Source organism: Leptonotus elevatus, chromosome 1, assembly GCF_054856555.1.
Source record: "Leptonotus elevatus isolate MCC_2025b chromosome 1, RoL_Lele_1.0, whole genome shotgun sequence".
Taxonomy (NCBI): Eukaryota; Metazoa; Chordata; class Actinopteri; order Syngnathiformes; family Syngnathidae; genus Leptonotus; species Leptonotus elevatus.
Window position 1 is genome coordinate 38,666,212 of NC_141239.1, and position 24,643 is coordinate 38,690,854.

General features: G+C 39.2%; 2 protein-coding genes across 2 annotated transcripts in view; both read left to right on the forward strand.

Annotated features, from left to right (window-relative positions):
- Positions 1–250: 250 nt before the first annotated feature.
- LOC147182002 (transferrin receptor protein 1-like) lies at positions 251–22,308 on the forward strand. Its single transcript, XM_086098048.1, has 18 exons — positions 251–392; positions 5,790–5,839; positions 9,913–10,150; positions 11,620–11,803; positions 12,051–12,276; positions 12,419–12,541; positions 12,647–12,742; positions 14,626–14,765; positions 16,255–16,406; positions 16,523–16,642; positions 16,731–16,816; positions 16,920–16,983; positions 17,088–17,155; positions 17,245–17,306; positions 17,416–17,509; positions 17,621–17,842; positions 19,865–20,017; positions 20,101–22,308. Exons 2-18 carry the CDS (start codon positions 5,807–5,809, stop codon positions 20,341–20,343), a joined length of 2,304 nt encoding a protein of 767 aa, XP_085954174.1. The 5' UTR covers positions 251–392; positions 5,790–5,806; the 3' UTR covers positions 20,344–22,308.
- An 895-nt stretch (positions 22,309–23,203) lies between these two features.
- Positions 23,204–24,643, forward strand: part of LOC147182003 (activated CDC42 kinase 1-like) — a 57,206-nt gene continuing 55,766 nt past the window's right edge. The window contains exon 1 of the mRNA XM_086098110.1: positions 23,204–23,417. The gene's annotated coding sequence lies outside the window, so the exon portion shown is untranslated. The remainder of the gene's footprint in view (positions 23,418–24,643) is intronic.

The following is a 24,643-nucleotide window of genomic DNA, read 5'->3' on the forward strand; positions in this document are numbered from 1 at the left end:
GCACACAAAACATATATATAAATATAAATAAATATAAATATTATTATTATTATTAAAAAATTTTTTACTTGACTTCTACTTACAGTTGTGACTTGCATATGTGAAAACACCCACTTCAGGAATACACACCTTAATATTGTTTTTTGTCTTTCCAAAATGCAACCAGAAAGGTTTTTGTAAAAGATCTAAAGTAAGGTCTCTCTCTCTCTCCCACTTTTACTCTTTGTCCCCCTCCCACCTCTACTGGCTGAGTGTAACCAGATATAAGCAGGGGCCAGTGGGCTGAAGGACACACAAGGCTAACACACAACCGTAGCTTGAAAGCAGCAAGAAGGGGAACCCTCGTGGGTGTCCAAAGTACCATTGACGATTTGAGCTGTTTGAAAGACAAGGTAGGATTTGAAACATTTTGGAGTATGAGTATATTGTGCTATAAGGCAACGAACGATATGAGTCCAAATGAGAGGTGTAAATGGTGACTCGATATATACTGGATTTATATGTGTGTACCATATATGTGTTTATATATTATATATCAATACATATATTTCAATTATGTCCAAGTGTCTTGTTTCTTCGTTGTCCATGAACGCACCATAAACATATCGAAACAAACGCTGCTTTGGCCATGTGTTTGATAAATGAAAGCGTTCAAATTTAAACTAAATTGAAAGCGAAAATTCGAGAACGCATAAACTTTGTTAAAGAAACCTGAACAGTTGGCAACTTGTCCGCGTATCGCGTTGCCAAATCAAAAAAGGTGCCACAAGCCCGCTAGTCCCCGATGAACAACGGCGGCTAGCCGCTGTACACCCCCGTTAGCTACCTCAGCGCGACCTTCCAGCTCCGAGGTTACTGTGTCACTAGGTAGACATTACACTTCTCATGGATGTCTTCTGACCTTGCTGCTAGATAAGATATCTTTATTCCGTTCCCACTAGTACCTACAGGTCACAAGCAAGAATGCAAAGCAGGTGTTTATTTTCTCAACTTGGCCAAGTGAAGAAGGAGACCGGACCGGGGGCTTTAATCGGAGGTCATGTTGTTTGGACAAGTAGCAGGTGAACTTGACAAGTTGGTAATGGAAACAATACTGAAACTAGTAATTAGACTGGGCTCCATGCCATGCGGAGTGTAAAGAGCAGCTCAGAACACAGCTCCGGAGACTATTACATTGAATCGGTATTTATTTCTATTGTACCAATTGTGCTATTTTTTCCAAGATCATTGTTGTCTATCTGGCACCCTAAAAGGCACTCTCGGGTCACTGTTCAAATCTTCTGTCCACTAATTTGGGCTTCGACAATTCCCAAAAGATGGAATTTGCCTGTCTCACTGTCCTACTTTTTTTGGTCATACTTTCTCATGCTTTTCCCCCAATGTGACTCTCACATGATTTACCCCTGCACAATGTCTTGGGTGCGCCCTTAACCCCGCTCCCACTCTGCTCTGCAGCTGGCTTCTTTAATTAATTTCTTTCCCCATCACCATCTCTGTCACTCTCTCACCCCCCCCTCACCCCACCCCCTCACCCCCCCCCCCCACAAATATGTGACGATTTACACGTCTGTTAATGTTTTGTGAGCATTTATCAAGATTTATCATTTGTAAATATCAATTTCAATTCTGCTTGTGAACTGTTGAATGTGCATTTGTGGATCAGCGGCCATGTAAATGTATTTTTAAGACAAATGCCACACAGTTTCAAGATATTCACGCACGCACGCACGCATGCACACACGATCCCATTCATGTGTTGAAAGAAACGCCATCCCTCCTCCGTCCGCTAGGAGGCAATGTTACCTCATAGAACGAGCCATCTCCCATTTCTCATTGAAAAATTGGAAACTGAAAAACGTAAAACGTACCTTTTATCTGTTTGTTTTTATGTGGGAAACAAAATGTGACCGGAATTTGTTTCCCTCAAGCTTGTTTTTCTTTCACCTCGAAGTCCTTTTATCGGTACATTGTAGAAGAAGAAATATTAACAAGGTGAACGTCTTCCTGGCAACAGTGGCAAGGCAATGTATTGATTAAGCATTAATATAAACCTTCTGATGTTCAGAAACGGATGGATGGACATACATTTACAGGGAGTCCTCGAGTTTTGTCGTATGCGACCTACGTTGTTTCGACTTTATGGCGCCCGTTCCTATCCGTAGCAGCTTATTTTTCGTTAATTTCACACAGTAATCACGCCATTTTAAAGTTATATAAAGTTGTGTTGTTACATCAGCAGGTCGGCTCGCCATCAGGCACGTCAAATTTCCGTGTTAAAGTTTGAATTAGCTCAGTTCTGCCGTCCGTCAACAATGAATGTCCGTGCGTAAACTCAAAATATTGGTTCCGGCGTCTTCCGGGTCGCGCAAATATATTCTTTAAAATTATTGTACAAAGTATTTTAATATCAACTTTAACAGTGAAATCCGACTTAAGTCGAAATTTGGGTGTAGGAACGGAACTCAGCCGTAACTTGAGGACTCCCTGTTCTTACTTAGTCCTCTAGTTACGAACATTCACAGATACAAACAAAGGCTGACCGGTCCATAAATGCCATTTTGCACTCACAAGTTCATATTTTTAAGTGAGCACCACATCATACATTATGATGACTTGACGGTACTGGAGTGTAGTTCCTCTTTCTGCCACATTCACACCGAGCAGCATCGCCATGACACTCTCTCTCTCTCTCTCTCTCTCTCTCTCTCTCTCTCTCTCTCTCTCTCTCTCTCTCTCTCTCTCTCTCTCTCTCTCTCTCTCTCTCTCTCTCTCTGTCTTGCTCGCTCAATCAACATGAGATGCACTTGCACAAGGGGAAGATCCTTTTTCCATGCATCCCAGCTTCCCCCATGACTGCTCAGTCCAGAGGAGTCCATTGGGCTTTTTATTTTATTTTTTTAAATCCTGGGCAACCTCTGGATAGGTCACGATAAACCTCTCATGCACTTTGCCTGGTCACCGTTTTATTTGTAATTTTTTTGTGGGAAAAGAGATTTTGTTGGGTCTGTCAGTTGTTGTCTGTTAAGCAGTCTTCTTGATTTTACCCCCCCCCCCTTCCTCTTATTATTATATATATATATATATATATATATATATATATATATATATATATATATATATATATATATATATATATATATATATATATATATATATATATATATATATATTTTTTTTAACTTGTCTTAGTTTGTTAGTTAATTAATAAAGTGTTTTGAGGTTTTCAGAGGTTGAAGTTGACATGACGTGAATCCTGGTGACGATTCATAGCATTTTTGTGTCATTAAGCGATGTTAGCTTTTTTTTACTTTTACCGTGCTCATAAATTTCAAGCACTACTGTAATGTGTGCTTACTGTACTTGGTCCCAGTTTTTTTTTTACTAGCTTTGCTTGCCAAATAGCCAAGATTTTATGGCTCAAGTGATCCTTCTGAACTGCCCATCAAGCATTGGTCCCACAAGGGTGTGACACAACTTGGCTTATTATCTTTGATTGACACACGCCAGTTGAAAGTTCACTGAACTTAGATACAGCACATGTCTCACCAAACTAAAGCAGCCAGATGATCTCCTTATGGATAGGTGGTCAACTCATACGCAGTATTAAAAGTAGTTTTTGGCAATTTAAAAAATGTCTTTGTTCTGTTTATAGTGTTTATTGGCAATGGCAGCATGCCTGTCAATTGAGAGTGAAAAAACCCCTGATAATCTGATTAAAGTATTAGCTTGGTTAAAGCGCGGTATGTTTGGCACGTAAGATTAAAGACATTTCTCTACCAGTGACCAATTAGCTTTAGCTAAAGCAGGTCATTTTTGTGTAAAGTGCATAGCTTCCAACTGTATACAGCAACCATTGCTCTGAATAGGGAAAATGTCTTCCCTGGGGTGTATTTACATTGTATCACAACAAGTCAAGGTTACAGTCAAGGGACTACTGTGGCTATGTTAGGCAATAAATGTAACCAACCGAGTCATAGCAGGTCAAAATGATGTGTGACATCATAAATATAGGTAGATTGTGTGCATCTTAGACTTGGTTTATTATAGTTGAGTAATGCACATGTAAATGTTCAGTCCTGGAAACACACTGTTGCAGTTGGCAAGACTTTGGTTCAGTAAATTAGGCCAGACCTGCTGTTTGCGCGGTCATTTGCGGCCCCTTGGCATTTGCCCACACAAGCTCTCCTCACGCAATGCCCAGCTTTCAGTGGAGCTCATAAATTGGTCTGTAGAGGTCATTAAGTCTGTCTGCCATTTTGCTGTGGAGCACACACACTTCTCCAGGCTTGAATTCACGAATGTTGTATTTGAAGTGCTTTGTTTCGAACAAAGGTCACGCACTATGATTCTCACGTTCAATGATTATTGAGATATGTTAAAAAAACCTGTTGGCTTGGTTTCAATTTTCCAGACCGGGGTGTTCAGGCTAATGTCTATTCTACTCTCTATTTGCCCTCACTAGAAGTCAAGGTCAAAGTTCAGTGGTTGGTTTACCAGTACTGACTTAAGGGAGTATTACAAATAGGTGAGAAACAAGCTTATTTTTGTTAGCGGATCTGTTTTTAAATGCTTTGAAAGAGTTAGTATCTCCTGGGCATAGTGTCACAGTGAGAGAGTTAAACAATAATCTTTTCAAAGAGCTCTACGCTCTATGCTCTATGCTAACTTTAAAGATCTACGTTGCTATATTAGCTTCTCCCGCTAGCGTCTAGCAATAGCTACTGATTGATTAGCTGCCAATCATCCAAAAGATGAAGTGTTTTGTGTGTGCAGTGTTTTATGTGTTTACTTACATGCATGGTTTTTATTTTATATTTGTGAGACAGCTATAATGTTAAAGAATGAGTTGAAAGACAGTCCGTCAGCAACGCAACGTTTATTATCGCTTCATCATGTCAAAAGAGTGCTTGAAGTGTGTTTTTGATGGAATTGTGAACATATGGCTTTACTTTTAGGCCCATTAATTATGTTCAAATATTACTTTGAACATTGCCTGTACAGTTCACACAGTGAAGATGTTGTAGCTTATTGGGATCATTTTGAGCTTTGGAATGAATTATTTCAAATATAATTGATCTCGTTGGGGAATGTTGTTTCAAAAGATGACCAAATCTAAGTCCGACTAACTCCATAGAGCAGATTCTGGTCGATCTACCACAGTAACTACTTTTACCTCTATAGGTCTGCGGTTTGTATTTAATAGGTATCTTACTTGATTTGTTGTTTATCCGAAATTCATCATTGCTTTCATAAGACTGTCCTTAGAAAATCTTTCACTTGACTTGACCCTAGGATACACTCCTCTCAGGCGATCACTGGTTTTGAATAGAGAAGTATAAATATACATAAGAGTTGCATTTCAGGTCCCACTGTTTTGTTAAATTTGACCCTTTCTTTGCGTCGCCTCAAGCCAGTTATTGCGTTATTGTATCATTCTGCCGTTGGAGTTCCCATGGAGCCTGTGGTGAACAATGTTCTAAACAAGTTTAGTCTTTTGTGTGCTGAAACAACTGTGCCTTTTTAGTAAGTTGCAGAGGAAACTGGAAGATTTGTTTGGGGAAGTGGGATGCGACATTGTTGTTGTTCTTCTTCTTCTTAGGAAAATAATGTAAATAAGAGCGGCAAATAAATGTATTTTTTCAAAATCAAAATCAAATCTTCTTCATCTTATTATTATTATTATACTAACTCATCTGTTTCATGTGATCATTTTTTGGTTGTCTAATCCAAGTCTGCTGTGGGACATGAATTGTTTGTTTTACTTTTTTCTTTTCTTTCTTTTTTTTTAGTGTTCCGTCAAGCAACAATGGACCAGGCAAGGTCAACAATAACTAAAATTGTGAGTATTTTTACATTTATTGTTACAGAGTTGTCTTGATGATTATACAGCATATCTGGTGTTTTCTTTGATGCTTTACTAAATGAAACATCCCAATAAATAAACGGATGCAGCTTTCAGTGAAGCCAAATTTGCAGTTGAATGTAATTTTTGGGGGGATGAATAAGACATAGTCTTGGGATATTAATTTTAAAAAATCTTCACAAATTTTGTTGCATTACAATTTTGCAGAGATCTCAATTGTCAAGTGTTGTGAAGGTGCAATTTTACAGTTAATGTGGTGACAACATTCAATTGCCATTCAAAAGAAAATAAATGTCCCAGCACAAAAGATATTTTGACAAAGTGTTATACCATATTTGGTCACTAGAGTTCGCCATATCTGATTTAGCCAAAAATATTTTACACATAGTTTCACACAATCATAACTTTCCAATACTGTCTGCTTGTTGGCAAACATAACTAATTGCTGATTGGGGCCACATATATATACTCAGTAACAGCTTCACATATGTGTTGTCTAGAAAGTAACACTGCCTGAGGCTGTGACCATTATCAAACTGTATGGTTCCAGTGTTAGGATGGAAGAAGTTAGGTCCTGTAACAGCATGTAAGTATATTATACCATTTTGGCCTAAAGCACCTGGCAAAATGTGCTTTAGAAACACCCCCTATAACATACACTTACTAAATAATTGATATCTCAACCCCATGTAGCAGACAAAACATACAGTAATTCCAAAATAATTTGAGAGATTACACCTGTGGCTTCCACATGAACCACACTACCCATTATTACAAACCTTCCATATAAAAAACACAAACAAAACAAAAACTTTACACAATGAAAGCCAATAAAACAAACAAAATAACGTGTGAATGTGAATTAAACAGTTTTCTCAAACACATTTCACAAGAGGTTGGCAATAAAGTGGCACTTCCCCAAAGATGCACTTCCTCACGTGCAAGCAAATCAGTATTATCAATATATATAATATATAAAAATCAAGTGTCTATGCAGGGCCGGTCCAACTCCTGCCCACCCTTGTATTTCTAGCCTGGCAAGCCACACACACTTTCTTTTTCTGAACAAACGTCCATAGACAGCAATTCGGCACCGGCTGAAAACAGGCCGGCCAATCAAATTCGTCTATTTGCGTGAAGTCGTCCTCGTGAGCAACGTCACTCTTCAACTTTTCCCCGCAACGACATAAGTCATTCACTACTTTCTCTCTTCAGTTAGTAGCCATGCTGGATATTTACTCGGTTTCCGCCCCCCAAAAAAAAGAAGAGTTCTACGAGTCGCTTTTCTGACGTCACATCCGCTCTTCGCTAATTGGTTCATTCCACTGTCTGTTAGCTCAGATTTGCCCCACTGCAGAAATACAACTTACTCGCGAGTGAGTCTGGGTTTCCAGGCTATGGGGTATATGCCACGGAGGAGGCGGGACTTCTGACTTCCTGGTTGTCACACATCAGCTTTGGTTCCGTTTCCGTGGGCTGCGTCCCAGTCTTGCGCTTCCGCCTTTGTGGCCATCGGTTGTGCGTTCCCGTCGACAGGTGCGAGTGTGTAGTGTGTCTGTTTCAGTTTTCCGAAGCATTTCAGAGAGTTCAGACGCATTGGCGGGAGCATGCGGTTGGGTTGCGCAGGGGTGTGGGCGCCAGTGTTGGAACGCGGCCATCAGTGGCCGGAAACGCTGATGTGTGAAACCCGGAAGTCGGAAGTCCATGGCATCTACCCCATAGTAGTTCTGCCACTGATGTTATTGCTTCAGTTTGCTGTCTATATTGTAAATGGATTAATGGGCTGCTCCCTCTAAATTGTGGACCAGTCTTTTGGGTTAAAAAACAAAGAAAATAATAATTAAATAGCACCACATCAGCCCCAAAAGACGCCGGCCCATTGACGTCAATTTCAGAAAATGTGCAGGACGACCTTAGGCTACCTTCATACTGCAGGTCTTAATGCTCAATTCCGATTTTTGGGTGAAATTAGATTTTTTTGAGTAAGCGTTCACATTACTTATTAATTGCGACCTCAGTCTGTCTGCTGTGTGGACGTAATGCGCCCCCAAAGTGACCCGCATGCGCAGAAGAGGATACGTCACTCACAACGCTGTTTGCCGTCGTCGGGGCTCATATTTTTACCATCTCTTATCTACAGAGGAGTGATGCAGGAAGAGGTAGAAATAATATTTTGTGAAAATGAGGCGAGCCTGTTCAGCGCCTCATCTCACGGAGACCTCTCCTTTTTTCTCTCTCCCTAACGATGACGTCACGTCATTGCCACGCGTAATAAATGAGCCGTCTGCGTGGCTAAATGACTAATATCACCACCACAGATGTCATCTTTATACTTCATATTTCAAGTGGGATTAAATTAAAGTCAAATATAAAGTCACAACATGTTACTCGAAACAACTTTGGCAATTCACGTAGGTCTCCCGAGCCGTGCAGACCTCGCGGATGCGTCAAGCACAAATCATGCTTAATCCCCCGCCCGCGTGGAGCGCATATTGGCTTTTTGATGAGGTCGAGGTCGGATATATGCGACCTGGTTGTTCCAACTGTGGTCGCTTTGCAAAAATTCCGATACGTATCCGATCTAAGACCACTTATGAAAGTGACCCAAGTCGGATGTGAAAACATCGGAATTGAGCCGATCAGACTGACATAAAAAAGACAGATACAGGTCGCATTTGGGCAACCCCCCCCCCCCCCCCCCGATCTGGGTCGCATTTGCCTGTAGTGTGAATGTAGCCAATTTTTTTTGTCTTTACTGGAATTTACATCAGTGTTGAATTCCCAGTAACCCAACTATTCTATATAAGCAGTCCTCGAGAGGCTCATTTGGTTCTCCTTTTCTCTGTTGCTCAAGCTGTGTGGATGCTATGCCTGAAGTTCAGATTTTTCCGTTTTAAACCTTTTGTGTGAGACGCAAAACTTACTGGACTGTCTAAGTTCTATTGGAAAAGTTTAAAATTTAGAAACGTTCTGAAGACAGACATTTGTTGGGATAAGAGGAGCCAATTTAGCATCTCAAACTCCAAAACGGTCTCAGTTTGAATTTTGCCTTAGTGGATTAGGCGATTTCATCAGTCGACCGTTCCACCAAGAAGGAACTTGTATGTACAGTCTTTTTACCCTTTTTGATCAATTATAATTGTAAACACATTTTACATCTGGAACTTTGTTGGATTTATCACTTTGTTCAACTTTGTATTGAAATGTTTTGTATCTGATTTATCAGTGAGTAGAAACATTTCATTTATGCTTTTTTGGTATCATATTTTCATATAAATACTACTCCTTGTTATTGAATGACGTCTTAAACTGCACTTGCTCTATATGTATGATCTAGGTGAGGGATGAATTTTGATGATCATAAGGGCCATAAATGTTTTATTCACAATGCACCCCACCGCCCACTACCACCATCAGAGAGTCATAACTATCGTTTTTAATAAAAAGAAAAAATCAGAAAAGTCAGAAACTGTTAATAATTGATTGAATTACATTACACCAGCGAGGATATAATAATAATAATAATAATAATTTATTTTAAATATTATAATTTTATAAGTGTATGCACCAGAATACTTATATTGCTTATCTAAGTAGTTGCCATATAAATGAATGATAAGGGCGGGCTTTTGTTTTGTTTGTTTGTTTTTTACTGCTCCACAATATCCATCAAACAAGTAAATGATCACTTTAACTAAAAATTTGGCCAAATTATGATTCATTTTGTCTTTAAATATATTTCTGTTCATCTGTTCAATTTAGATGGATGTAATCAAATGAAATGGAAAATAATCTGTAATCTATAGATTGAATTGATGTCAAATACAAATCTACGTATGATGCAGTGTTCCAGTAATTAGGTAAAGTAGCACAAGAATACTCATTTGCCTGTGACTCAGAACAACAGGATAATCGAGACGGCTGGTGTTATGTTGGCAATCATGTCCCATCTCAATTGATGTCAGACTTCAAAGAATCTTCTGAAATCATAAGCCTTAATCACTAAATGTACCAGTTGTCTAATTTATGTTCTTCTCCTTCTGCTGTAGTTGAATGGCGAACCGCATTCGTACACACGTTTCAACTTGACCCAGAACATGGAAGGTGACAACAGTCACGTGGAGATGAAGCTTTCGTCTGACATGGATGAAGAAGTTGGTGGAAATGGAGTGGGGGCCCACCTCAATCATAACTCCAACCACAAATCCTACATGACTTCAAAATTTGGACGCACACCAAAGAATCTTTGCTTTATGATTGCTACTATCCTCCTCATATTTATTATTGGTAAGTCGGGATTGGTGAATGGAGTAGATGGCATTATTTTGTTTCCTATGTTAAATTTGGATTTAAACCCGTTTTGGCGCTCGATCCTCATAGATTAGTAATGATTTTTCAATTCCGATGAGTTTGGGATGTTGTGTAAAACTATAAAAACAGAATACAATTATTTGCAAATCCATTTCAATTTATATTCAATTGAATACGATACAATTGACAGGCACACGTGCACGTCTTCTTTTTCACTTACTGAGTGTTGATCAAAGGAAAAGTGATGTAACACAGTGGTAAACATGCCTCTGCCCCAGCCATTAGTAGGGTTGTAATCAGAATTAAGAAAAACTCAATTAGTTATTGAACCTGTCTTTACAATGAGATATTTGGCTTATTGTCTAAAATATAAACGGCTAGTTATGTGATCTGCACAGTATGGCTAGTTGGTCCATCCATTCATCCATCTACTACTACCGCTTATCCGAGGTCGGGTCGTAGGGGCAGGAGCTTTTAGGAGGGAAGCCCAGACTTCCCTCTCCCCAGCGACTTCAACCAGCTCGGCGGGATCCCAAGGTGTTCCAAGGTCTCTCCAGCATATTCTGGGTGGTCCCCGGGGCCTCCCGCCGGTGGGACATGCCCGGAACACCTCTCCAGGGAGGAGTCTAGGAGGCATACAAACCAGATGCCCAAGCCACCTCAGCTGGCTCCTCTAAACGCGGAGGAGCAGCGGCTCGACTCTGAGTCCTTCCTGAATGACCGAGCTTCTCACCCTATCTCTAAGGGAGAGCCCGGACACTCTGCGGAGGAAACTAATTTCAGCCGCTTGTATCCAGGATCTTGCACAGCTCGTAGATTGACTCAGCTCTTGCTTCACCACAACGGACCGATGCAGAGTCCGCATCACTGCAGACGCTGCACCGTTCCGCCTGTCGATCTCCCGCTCCATCATGCCCTCACTCGTGAACAAGATACTTGAACTCCTCCACTTGAGACAGGATCTCATCCCCGATCCGGAGAGGGCACACCACCCTTTTCTGACTGAGGACCATGGTCTCGAATTTGGAGGTCCTTATATTCATCGCAACTGCTTCACACTCGGCTGCGAACCTCTCCAGTGAGAGTTAGAGATCACGGCTTGATGAAGCCAACAGCACCACATCATCTGCAAAAACTAGAGATGCAATGCTGAGGCTACCAAACCGGACCCCCTGCGTCTAGAAATTCTGTCCATAAAAGTTATGAACATAATCGGAGACAAAGGGCAGCCTTGGCGGAGTCCAACCTTTACTGGAAACAAATCGGATTTACTGCCGGCAATGCGGACCAAACTCTGACACCGGTCGTACAGGGACCGAACAGCCTGTTAGCTAGTTGGTGATGCAGCAAAATGACAAAATACTCCACTGACTCAAGGTTGGGGTGTAATTCAGTGCTCAGATAGATTTTTATTTAATTTTAAACTACAATACTGCTTCTTTCAGGGTACTTGATTGGCTACTTGGTCCATCGCAAAAGCGATTTGCCTGACAGCTGTGCAACCTCTGTGGAAAAGCCCGATGAGCCCGTCGTGCACGAGATGGGAGCTGCTCCCCTCATGGCCTGGAGTGACGTCAAGAATGCATTTGCTCAGAAATTGAGTGCCTCTAACTTCCAAACTGCATTCAGGTGAATGTAAAGACCGCCCATACCTTACTCATGAGAGTTGCTGTGAAACAGTTCACAAAATTAGAGAAATTTGTATCAGAAAACACACACACATACATACTGTACATATTCAGACCATAACACATTTTCAATATTAGGGTTATGGTCAAAATTCTTTATTTTTTATTTTTTTTTAATATATACTCAAACACATACTCAGTTTCCAAACCTTTTTCTTTATTTTTTTTAATTTTTTTTTATTTCCTAGTGAAGTGTCAAGTGCCAGCCATCGGGCTGGTTCCTCAGGTGATGATGCTTTGGCAGACAAGGTGATCAAGAAGTTTCAAGGGTACGGCATGAAGACCTGGACCGACGAGCACTTCATTAAAGCTCAGGATCGACCACTTTCTGGCTCAAACAAAGTTATTTACAAGAATAGCACAAAAGAGTATCCAGAAGGTTTTCTGTCCTACAGTGCTAATGGAAATGTAACGGTAATTAATCTCGGGCCACTTCATTTTTTTCCTTTTCCTTTATTGAAAGTAAATGTTATGTCTGTGGTGCAAAACAAACTACAATTACTGCATGTGATGCCACAGCAATAGTAAGAGATGAATGTATTTTTGTCTCATCCAGGGAGCTGTCCTGTACGCCTACTATGGACAGGAAAGTGACTTTAGATTGCTGCGGGACAGAAGCATCAACATGAGTGGAAGAGTTATGTTGATCCAAGCTGGAAAGATCAGCTTTGCGGAAAAGGTGGGCTGGTACTAGTTGTTAACCTATCGCCCAAACTGCAATTGTGTTTTATAATTGACAATCAACCTGCACTATGCAAATAACTGCTTTCATTTGTGTTTCCAGGTAGCAAATGCTGCCAAAATGAAGGCCGCTGCTGTACTGATCTACCAAGACCCTACTGATTATCCTTTTGAAGCAACCGCTGAGCTCTTTGGACATGTGAGTCTAGACAGTGGACAGTTGAGAACATATTTGTGCTAATTGCAACTACAGGGTGTACGGTTAACATATTACAAACGTTAAGCTTAATAATCACTGCAACTGTGCTACACCATCACATGTATGGGGAGAGATTTGTCTCAAAAATATTCACACAAATAAATTCTTGATTTTTCACGTGTTTTTAAGATCTACAAACAGTTTCTTGATTTCCATGCAGCCATTCCCACACCATGTTAAAACTTGGGCGGGCCGCCCAAATAAACTGGCTGCCGCCCAAGAAGTTTTAAAGAAAATGTTACGTATTTTAAAACTAAGGCGCACTTAAATTTGTCTTATCTGTGCACCGAGTTCCGGAGACGTTTTCCTTCCAGCCAAGCTTCGGGGCAAATGTTGCTGCAGCAACGCGCGTTTCTGATTGGTGGTCTTGTTCACGCTCGTTTTTGGTTGGCTGCTGGCCTGTGTTGGGACTGCGGGGGGGCGGCGAAGGCAGAAGAGTAGTGTAGTTCATTTCGTTTACCCCGTTTGGACCCCACACATTTGGCGATGTTTAGCAACCGGGCGCTATCCGCGGAGACGACTCCGTAAATGGCATCAACTTAAAGTCGAGACATGCTTACAAGGCACAATTGAAACTGCAGTCTATCAGTTACGCGGTTGTACATGGGAATAGAGCAGCCGCGAGATAATTCCACATCAATGAATCAATGGTTCGGAAAGTGAGGAAGCAAGAAAACGTCGGGGCTTGCCATCATTCTGGGAGGATTCAACCGCTGGAGAAGCATTTGAGCGATCCACCAAAACTAACTAGAAGGCCGCGCCGCGGTGTGTGTGAATGGATTGTGAACTCCTGTTAAAGTGCACGGCAACGAATATCATAAGTACCGTGAGTTAAATAGTTTAATTATAAAGTACAACTCACTTTTTTACTCCAGTTGCCATTTTAAAACACATGGTAGAATGCTTGCTACCGTATTTTAGCATACATGCTACCATTTGTTTTTAGGGCACTCAAAATCACCCACAATACACTCTGAAAAGTAGTGAACATCGATGTTAAACTCAACCGGGTTGATATAGACCGCAATGCATTGCGAGTATGAAAAAACAACATGGCGCGAGCGACAGCGCAAGCGCTGGAATCAAATCCGATGCATTAATATATACTACGAAAATAATTAATTAATTTTAGTTGAAAATATGTACAACAAAGGAAATAAAGTACAGTTTTAAAACATTTTCATTCACAATAAACAGTCAGTGATTTATGCGCCGGTGCGTCGTAAGAGTTACAGAGGTCACGTGATATGCGACCAGGAGAAAGTAGTGAGCTGGCTGACCGAATCGCCAAACAGAATGAGGGCACTACATGTTAAGCCACTATATAGTAAAGGGCTATGTAGTGAATGAGGGGTTAGGGGACAAGGGTGGACATACAGACACATCCACTGTCTTGATGTTTGTCTCAAAAATAAACGCACGTGCGCCGTGCGTGACGATCCACAAACGCACTTTCAACAACTCGCAAGCAAAAGTCATGGAAAATGCACGCACAAAATTAAAAGAATACATGAGAAAATCGCGGATATATTTGTGGATCTGAAAAAGACGTGAAAATCGAGAAAAAGTTTGTGGATCTGAAAAACGTGAAAATCGCAATTTTTTTTGTGGATCTGAAAAACATGAAAATCAAAAATGTATTTGTGTGATTTTTTTTGAGACAGATCTCTCCCCATTCACATGCATACAAATAGTCCTTGTATGTGAAATGCGGTTCTTGCAAAAAAAAAAAAAAAAGACAAGACAACGAGATGTATCTGAAAAGGTTATGTCCTAACCTTGCTGTGTCTCTTTCTCTCTATGTCGCTTGTTTCCTCTCTCAGGTCCATTTGGGTTCAGGGGATCCCTATACCCCTGGCTTCCCCTCATTTAACCATACCCAATTTCCACCTGCTGTGTCATCAGGTCTGCCAAGTATCTTGGCTCAAACTATCACTTTAAAAACAGCCAGCAACATTCTTAGGTAAGGCTTACAAAGCAGTTAAAACAGTTCAAGTTAAAGGGATACTTTAACATTTGCCATTTTCAGCAGTAAAAAGTTAATATTTTTGTTTTATCCACAATTAATACCTTTAAAAACACATTTTGCCCCATGCTGTCGATTGAAAATGGCATCACAGGTGTTCAGGAAACAGGTAATGACCATTCATGGCCAAAATGTTTTCTGGGTATGGTCATGTGTGGTTAGCAAACTGAACCATGATTGGTCATTATCTCTAATTCTAGACAAAATATGATCTTACTGCTGAAAATGACTAAATGAGTCAAGTATCCTTTCAAACAGCTCGAGGAATGATAAATGCATACAACAGGAGTGTCCACACTTCTTTCTCCACATACAGAAAAATTGAAGGCCGCAACAGTCCCTTTGGAATTCTTCAACTTCACTTTATTATAAATGCTAAAACTTATCCATCAATCAATTATACTGCATATGGTTTTATTTATAGTTATTCTAAAAACCTGCCTCATCAGAGAGGTGACAAGGCAAATAGTTGAGGATTTTTCTGGATTTTGGGGTGACCTGTGGCCATCTATCCCACTAGAATTGATCCGTCCTTGCATGGGATGTAAGGATTGCAATATTGTGATATCGCGATATTAAAACTGCCACAATATCGTCGTCGTCATGTCACGATATTAAAAGCAGCACATCAGAAGTCAGGTTGAGTTGCATTTGTGCAGTTCTAGCACCCTCTGGTGGCTAGATTTTTAGCACAGTTTAATTTTCAAAAGGCATGTTTTGGCCCTTCTATGTTAAAAAAACACGCTAATAGTCAGATGAACGTAATATGCTTGTGAACCGAGTCAATATGTGGAGAAACTCAAATATGTGCGTGCATTAGCAAGTAAGTGCCTCAATATTAAGTGTTATTAGACATTGTAGAGGTTTATATGCATTGCTGTAATTTTGTGTTTTTTTAGTATGAGCAAATTTTTTTTACAATATAGTGTCCTTTTGATTGTAGCATCGTAAAATGTAATATAAGACCCAATAATATAATAATTTAACCAATAATGTAATTTATAAAATACTGACAGATATTTTAATATTTTTTTTAATCAGTAAAGTAATACATTATTATATCATAACCCAGACGTCTTTGCAGCAGAGTTGGACCATGACGCGTCTAAAGGCAGAGCAAACTTTTTTTTTTTACTTTATTATTTTTTTCCACCAGGGCATTATGATGAAAGTTTTTAGTTATTTTCTTCGCACCTTTGCATATCTAGAATAGCTGTATATGAAATATTGTTTGTAGTAGCAGTCATAGTAGTATGTTCCTCTTTTTCTATACACATACTATTCATACACAACCCCCTCCCTTTTAGTTTTTGTTTTTGGGGAACAGCGTTGTGAAACTGTGTCAAATGTTATCTTTAGCAAATTGTCCCATGGGCCACTAAAAACTGGACAGCCACAAACAAATGTACTTTATGCTCTCCCACAGCCAGTTGGGGGGTTCGAGGGCACCAGATGCGTGGGGAGTTCTCTACAATCTTGGTAGTGAAAGTGATCTCATTACTGTGGAGGTGAACAACGTTCTTACTGAGAAAAAGATCAACAATGTCTTTGGAGTCATCGAAGGCTTTGTGGATGCAGGTGTTTGTGAAATTGTATTCTCCAAGAGAGATACTGAACATAATTATCCTAATAATAATAATAATAATGTGTATACTAATACTAATCCATATCAAATGCCTGTGTGTTGACTATAGATCGATATATGGTTATTGGTGCCCAGAGGGATGCCTGGGGTCCAGGTTTTGCTTCGTCGACTGTTGGCACCGGTGTTCTGTTGGAAATGGCTCGTTCATTCTCAGACATGCTAAAGAAGGGTAAAATGTTTTTGACTTCTGCTGTTTAGTTAGTGTGCTATTGCTGGAACCCTGACAACGACGAACCCTGTTTTTATCCTTTAAATAGACGGGTTCAAGCCAAGGCGGAGCATTGTGTTCGCAAGTTGGAGTGCTGGAGAATATGGAAGCGTTGGTGCCACCGAGTGGCTGGAGGTGGGAATGACATTTTTTTTGTGCGCTTCTCAAGCATCATCTCTGTCAAGTTAATGATACAATTGTACAGTGATATTAAATCTGATCTGTTTCTTGTTTTCAGGGCTATCTTTCGTCTCTTAGCACGAAAGCCTTCTCTTACATCAACCTCGATGGCATTGTAGCTGGTATGTATCAGCATTGCAAATCCTCATTTGTAAATTTTTTCTAAGTGAATATAATAATATGTCATATGTATAATAATAATATGAATAAATAAACTCCTTTCCAGGTCACAAGAATTTTAAAGTAGCAGCAAGTCCTATGATGTACAGCTTGATTGAACGCACTCTCAAAGAGGTAAATCTGGACGAGTAAGATATTTTAGGAGTTCACAAGATGATTGTAACATTTTACATATAACAATACATGCAATGTTTACGCCTCAGGTGTTCCTCCAGGATAAGTCCCTCTTTTCTCAATTTGGAAACGGCAACTGGGAATCGAACGTGTATGTTGAGTTATATGTGCAGTACATCTGTGTGGTATCACACTGTTGCTTGCAATGTGTTGGCTTGCTGTCTTGACCTCCACATTGACAAATCTTTATGTCTATGTAGGTTGGAACCTCTGAAGCTGGACAATGCTGCTTATCCTTTCATTGCCTTTAGTGGCATTCCGTCCCTGTCGTTTCGATTCACTTCTGGCAATTTAGTAAGTCAGCTCCTTAACGTACAGTAAATAACCATATATGCTCGACTACAGTTCCTCTAGTGCAAATATGTATTATTTATTGGCTGTATCTCAATTGTGCTCCTTCCCTAGGACAATCCTTATTTTGGCACATTGCTGGATACCCAGGAAAAGTTGATCACTGTCACGTCCAACCAGCATCTGCAGCTGGCGGAAGCAGCTGCCAAATTTGCAGGTCACATAGTGCTGAGGTTGGTCCACGACCATTTGCTGCAGATGGACCTGTTCAAGTATGACAAGATTATTCGTATTCATGTGGCGCAGATTAACAGGAAAGTCAACATTGTACAGAGGGTAGGTGTCCATTTGATCAGTTTTCTAATTTGAGTGGAGCTGACTCAGCATATCAATACAATCGACCTTTTAAGGAACTTTTATTTTAGTTTAGTTTATGTTGAGTATGGCGCCGCCATATAGACAAAAGCCGTAATGTTATGCCTGAAAGAAGACCACATTTCCCATAAGGACAAGAGCATTGTGCCGTTTTTTTCGTGCGTCGACATTCAAATTGGCAGTTAACACATTTGTAGATTTATGTGTGGCAGTGTTCCTACCATCCTCTTCAAAGTTGCTTAGTGCCAGTAAAAATGATAGAGACCCCCTCAGGTCATGGAAAAGGTACCATTCAACTAGTTTGAAGTTGATGTTTCATCAGAAGAGTTATGAAAATATTTTATTTAGGTTGAAAAGTTCCTTAGTGAGAAATAACCACACAAAAAAGCAATAAACAAAATATTACAAGAATATAGAAAAAAATTGGGGGGTAAATATGAAATCACTTTTGGCCAATTGAAACCAATGAAAACTACTTTTTTTTTTTAATGGTTTACTGGATGAAATCATACATTTTGGGGAAAATTTGATTAATTCTAGACTAAACACTTGAATAACAAATATTTTTCTGTCAAAATATGTCATTAATCAATTTTAGGTAAGGATGGGTGAGTACCAATAACAGCTATTAGTATCTGGCCCTTTTTCAAGGTATCGGTCTCACGGCGGTGGCCAATACCAATGTCGGCTGCCCTCAGTTTTATGATAAGGAACTAGAAATTAGGAGAATAGTAAATGATCCTTAATTTCATGCAGTTTTAAGGAAAAATGCGATATTGGGATACATACAGTCGTAATCAAAAGTTAACATACACTTTTAAAGAACTTCATGTCATGGCTCTCCCGAGCTTCCAGTTATTTCTATAACTCTTATTTTTACTTAAAACGAAAATGTCAGGCAAGATCATTGTTCTTATTTTAAGATAGTTATCACTTAATTTTCTTATTTGATCAAGCAGTCTTGGCCTTGAGTGTTAACAGCCAGTTTTAAGTACTGTGAGGCTTAAAACAAGCATTTCCCACATTTTAAGACGACAACTAACTAACATCAAAGACCCTTAATTGGGGTTTCATGAGTTTTCTTATTTTAATATTTTGCATAATCTAGTAATAAGATCAATGGGAAAAAATACAAGTATGAAAACAAAGGAGTGCAATATGGTTAATTTACTAAGCTCATTTTTCCTTCTGTCACTACCAGCTCAGTGGTCTAGTGGTGCCTACCCTTAGACTTGAAGGTTGTGGGTTCAATTCCTGGCTAGGTCATGACAAAGATAATGGGAGCTGTTACCTCCCTGCTTGACACTCAGGCTAAGTTATCCAAGCGTTAAAAAAAAGAATGTAGTTCTTTTTATTACAGCTTGAAAAAAGTCGACATTACTTGTTTTTAGTCTGAAAATACTATTTTCAAGACCGCAGTGGTAGTATTATTTTCTTATTTTTCAAAATCTTACAGGTAAATTTAAGTAAAAAAATGTTGTTCTGTTGGCAGATTATTTTGCTTATTTAAAGTAATAATTTTTTTATTATACTATATATTTTTTTCTTAAATGTTCTAGTCCTTTTTGCAGTGTATGTTAACTTTTGATCACAAATGTAGGTCTTTCTTTAAATTTGTCTGTCATTGTTTTTTGCTGGTAAATTTTAGCTATCGAAAGTACAAGTGGTATTGGTACTTGGTATCAGTATTGTGACAAGAAAAAGTTAAAAAAAAGTGGTTTCAAACATCCCAAATTTTTTGAGCAAGGGGGGCAATTTCATGTAATATCTTTAGTTGCCAATAGAGGTGTTTAATGCACTCCATTAGAGCAAATGAATTCTTTTAAGATCGAAATTTTGATTTTAAGAAATACTCTTTGTTGACCATTCATTTGCGATCTACAGTATATTTGAAACATGTCTGTCAATAAAAAATAAATGCAGAGTGACATCCTGAGCACCATTTCTAAACCTAACCGAGGGCCATGCATCCCATGTGTCCAGATGCAGCCAAATCTGGTTCCCACCTCAGTGCAATGGTTGATGTCAGCCTCTGGCTCTTACAGTCGAGCCTCTCGTAACCTGATGAAAGACATCCAAAACAGTGACTTGAGTCAAATTGAGATGTGCCGCATCTACAATGACCGCATCATGTCGGTAAGTTTCAGCTCCTTCCTGACGTCTCGCTTGTGGAAGTCAACGCATGAAAAAGAAAACACATTTATCCTGCGTATCTCCAGGTGGAGAGGAACTTGCTGTCAGCGTACGTGTCTGCTCGAGAAAGCCCTTTCCGCCACATCCTTCTCGGCTCCGGTCCGCACACACTCAAAGGACTGTCCAACCATCTTGATGCCCTGAGGTCAGAAAGCCCAAAAGCTGACGTCGACCTGTTCCGCAACCAGTTTGCCTTGGCAACATGGACAATTCAGGGTTGCGCCACTGCATTAGCAGGGGACATGTGGTCACTTGAGAATGAGATCTAATCTTTTCCTAAGTAATGTAATAATGATGATCATAATAATAATAATCATAGGTAAATAAATAATAGCAATAATATTGATATTGATCATAATAATACAGTATTTAATAATCCATACCAGGTAAAAGCCACCTCATCTCCCTTAGTCTTCTTTTTAAAGTCACAAACTTTTCACAACACAGTACATTGTCACGGTATAGTGTATATATTTTTTTTGGGATAGGTTTTGTTCTGTTGAAAGAACATTTCAAATTTGTGGTGCTTTATCGATTTGGTGCTATTGTAACCACCTTCAAATGTGAATGAATTACTTGGTGGTATTACCAAAAGTTGCTCAATTCAATCTGAGTCATAACACCAGTATCCGGACTCAGACTTGCAAAACAAATATGGGCATTCTTTTCAATCTATGCTAGTAATTGTTTTCCATTTCTTTTAGTAGCACAACTCAAAAACACAGTGTTCAAACCTATTAGCGACTCTATTCCTTACTGTGCGGAAATATTCTCCTATACATAATAGCAGGCTTTCTTGAGAGGTCATATGGTAGGCTTGTAGATCAAAGCGAGCATATTGTGAATGGCATCTATTGATAGATTTGACACACGGATCATTAATACTAAGCCTAAAAAAAATGAAACAATTCTGAAAAGTCAGAAAAATGAACTTTGAATTATTATTATTTTTGAACCAGGGAGAGGGCATTTTACCAGGTGGCACTGAAACTGGAGTCTATTCATTGTGTTATTTATTCATCAGTGACAGGGTTCACTATAATTATTATTTTTTTAATTGCCTTTTATAGAAAATGTATAATTATCGGGAGCAGTGCCTTCCATAATTATGACAGTTATACTGTCGAAATGACAAAAGCAGCATCTGCTAAAAGAAGTGTACACACACACACACCAACAGCCAAGCAGTGAGCGCACACACACGCACACACGAGTCCTCGATTGACGCTGAATCGAAATGCGTGCTCACGTGTGCACTTCTCATCCTGGCGCCATTATCGGAAGCAGCGTCTTCCATAATGTGGAAACCAAGAAGGTAGTTTTTGCCTACCAGTGTGTGTCTGTCTGTATCGGAGGCAGTGCCCTCCATATTTCACTGTAGGGGTGGATGTTTGTATTATCGGGGGCAGTGTTTCCCATAATTTTTGTATATATGAAATCAATTACATCAACAGCACAATACATCCTCTTGCTCAACTTTGGATCTTTTTTATGTTTCCCTGTGTATGTATTTTCTTCCAATGTGCCTGATATTGTGTTTCTGCTCACAGTTTTTCTTAACTTTTGTATTAAGGTGAGGAATCTGAATGGCTAAGCTGCACTCTGGCAGCCTTTTCCCCTCATTTCAAATCGAACTGACAGTATGCTGTTTTCTCATCTATATGTATATGGTAGTGATGTGATTTTTCCTCCCCAGCGCCCTTGACGAAGACAAATGTCTCAGATCTGTTTGCTGCAGTTTTTGGTGCCTTTGATTTTGTTAACGAATGTCACTTGTGCATTTTGTTTCACAAATGCATCGCAGCTTCTTCTACTTGTGGATTTCCAAGGGTGCACAATGTTGCTTTATTCAGTTTTACATTTAGGCACATTCATACCTGTTCTGCTAAAATCAAAGTTACAGACGCAAAATGTTATCACACATTTTTACAGACGGTAATCGTTTTGGTGTTCATCAAAAGAGAACTAACTGAATGATAGTGGTTTATATACACAACATTTAAGTAGAGCCAAATTGTGTCAATGTTTTAGTTCACTAATCCTAAAATGATCTGGTGTTCAGTGCTTAAGTATTCAAAAGTTGCCAAATAGCTAATAACGTGCTGATTAAATGGATCAAGTGATCATTTGAAAAACAAAGTAATGTGTTTTGAAAATATCTGTTCACAGCTTTCAAATGTATGCAAGTTTTTGTCATTTTACGTTTCTCTTCTGCAATAAACAATCACATCGCTGTCGGCAGGCTTTTAGCGAGTTTGTTCTCCTTTAATAAGTGGTCTTAGGAATGTACAGGTTTGTATCTGCACGATGAGCCTTTTGTGGTCTAGTCAATTATATACGGTAGCCTACTTCTGACTCCATGAAAAGGAAGTATCCTCTGCATACAGTTGCTGTAATCCTTATATGGTAACTTCAAATGTTTCTTAAATCTGAAAGTTGACATTTCAAATCCATTTTGGCAGTGTATAAAAGCGTTTTTTTGGTGAGGTGACTTATTGAAATACACTACACTCGCTTGTTATGGTTTAGTATGCACATAAATGATCATTAAAAGCCCCAATGGACTACTGAGGAGAAAAATGCACGCGTCAGTGAAAAAAATATCGTATTTAGCCAGATGATGGCGACAAAGTCAACTATACTGTATTATGAGTTCCCCGGTCGCGTGTGAGCTGAGCCCAGCACGTTCACTCACATATATGGGTAGTTCAGAACTTGCCATTAACTGAACATGCATGTTTTTTTTAAGACATGTAAATAATACATAAAAGAAGTTAAAATATTATGCAATACAAACTCAATATAATTCATATTACTGCACTGAATGCAGCCGGCATGTCCCTTTAAGAGTGGGACGAAAGCGTGAATACATTTCAAAGATGATGTTTACAGGCTTGATATCCCACTTCGTGCCGATTGCAAACATCACCTAAATAGTAAAAGACAATAAAACAAGACGACTCCAACATGAAAATCGAATTTGAAGTCGCTATGGCATATTTGACATAACAGGTATGGTTAAAATAAAATATTGAAATGTTACACTGTGGACTGTGCTCCGAATACTGGGCCACGAATTGTTCACAGCGTGATATATCACATGCTAATCGACGATCTTTGAACGGTACAAAGACGCCACAGTACGGACGGTAGCGGCTTCAAAGCTGTCTTTTAGGGCACGTAGTGCCGAACAATTCTATATATTGAGCAGCCAATATATTCAGGCATTGTCTGGCTCTAGCTGCTGGAACCGTCAAATGCGTCAGTCCTCGGTAGTTTGGAGCAGGCGTGCTGGGCTGTCAGGCACACCGGAACTGGGGGTGACACGAGCCGAGATTGACAGGTACGTGCACGCGCCCAAAACACCAACAGGCTTTAACACATGTTGACATAATGTGCAATTTTGAGCAGTGTTGTAATGCACTGCAACTTTTCGTAAACGTGCTTTTCTCTGTAAGAACCCCACTTGTGTAGATTTTATGGCAGGATTAGCCAACAGGTGGGTGAGTGGTGCTGTCACTGCGGTATTGTGAAACACACGGCAGCACTTTGTCACACGTGACATCTGCAATCACTCAGCCATTTCACTCTATGCATATATTATTTATTTATTCCATTATATATTAAGAAACTGTACGAATCTAAGAGTTGCAAGAGAGACCAACAGAGGCAAATTGACTGTAACATGGTTATGCAATGTGCATTATGGAACATATAGGCGAGGTACGCACGGCACATGTAGGTATTTAACAAATAAAACTTATTTGTAAAATGTTGCTGATCCCTTAGAGAAAGTTGGCACGGGACATTCCTTCCAAGTAAAATCATCCCAAGAATTCTCCCTTCATTCCTCAGATTTTTATTTATGGATCTATTTTTAAGGTGTAACTTTTTATTTTTTTATTTTAACCTCTTAACTCAAAATTCACTGCCATTGACGGCTATAGACATAAAAAATTCATTTGAACTATCTCTATTAGTTGACATTTTTTTCCCACTTATGTTAACAAGAGTATGAAAACTATAATTTTTTTAATTGTACATTTAGAACAGATATAACATTTGTGATTAATCGTGAGTTAACTAGTGAAGTCATGCGATTAATAAAATAATAATAATAATTATCGCCTGCCGGCCCTAATTTTTAATGATCTTTTCTTTTCTTTTTAAATCGCGTCAGGCGATTACAATTTTCAATTGTAATTAATCACGACTTCAATAATTAACTCACGATTAATCACAAATTTGATATCTGTTCTAAATGTACAATTAAAGACTTTTTTTTTTTTAGGTTTTCATACTCTTATGAACAAAAGTGGAAAAAAGTGTGAAATTAATAGAAATATTTTAAATGAATTTTTGACGTCTATAGCCGTCAATGGCAGTCATCAAAAATTGATGTTTAAAAATCGATTCGGCCGCATATCGAATCGATTCGAGAATTGCGCGCTGTAATATGGCGATATATTGCCGAATCGATTTTTTCATTTTCAGCCTTGGGGATGTTTTCTTATGTCTAATTATAATATGTCTATATTACGGATATTATAGTTTGGGAATTTTCATTTT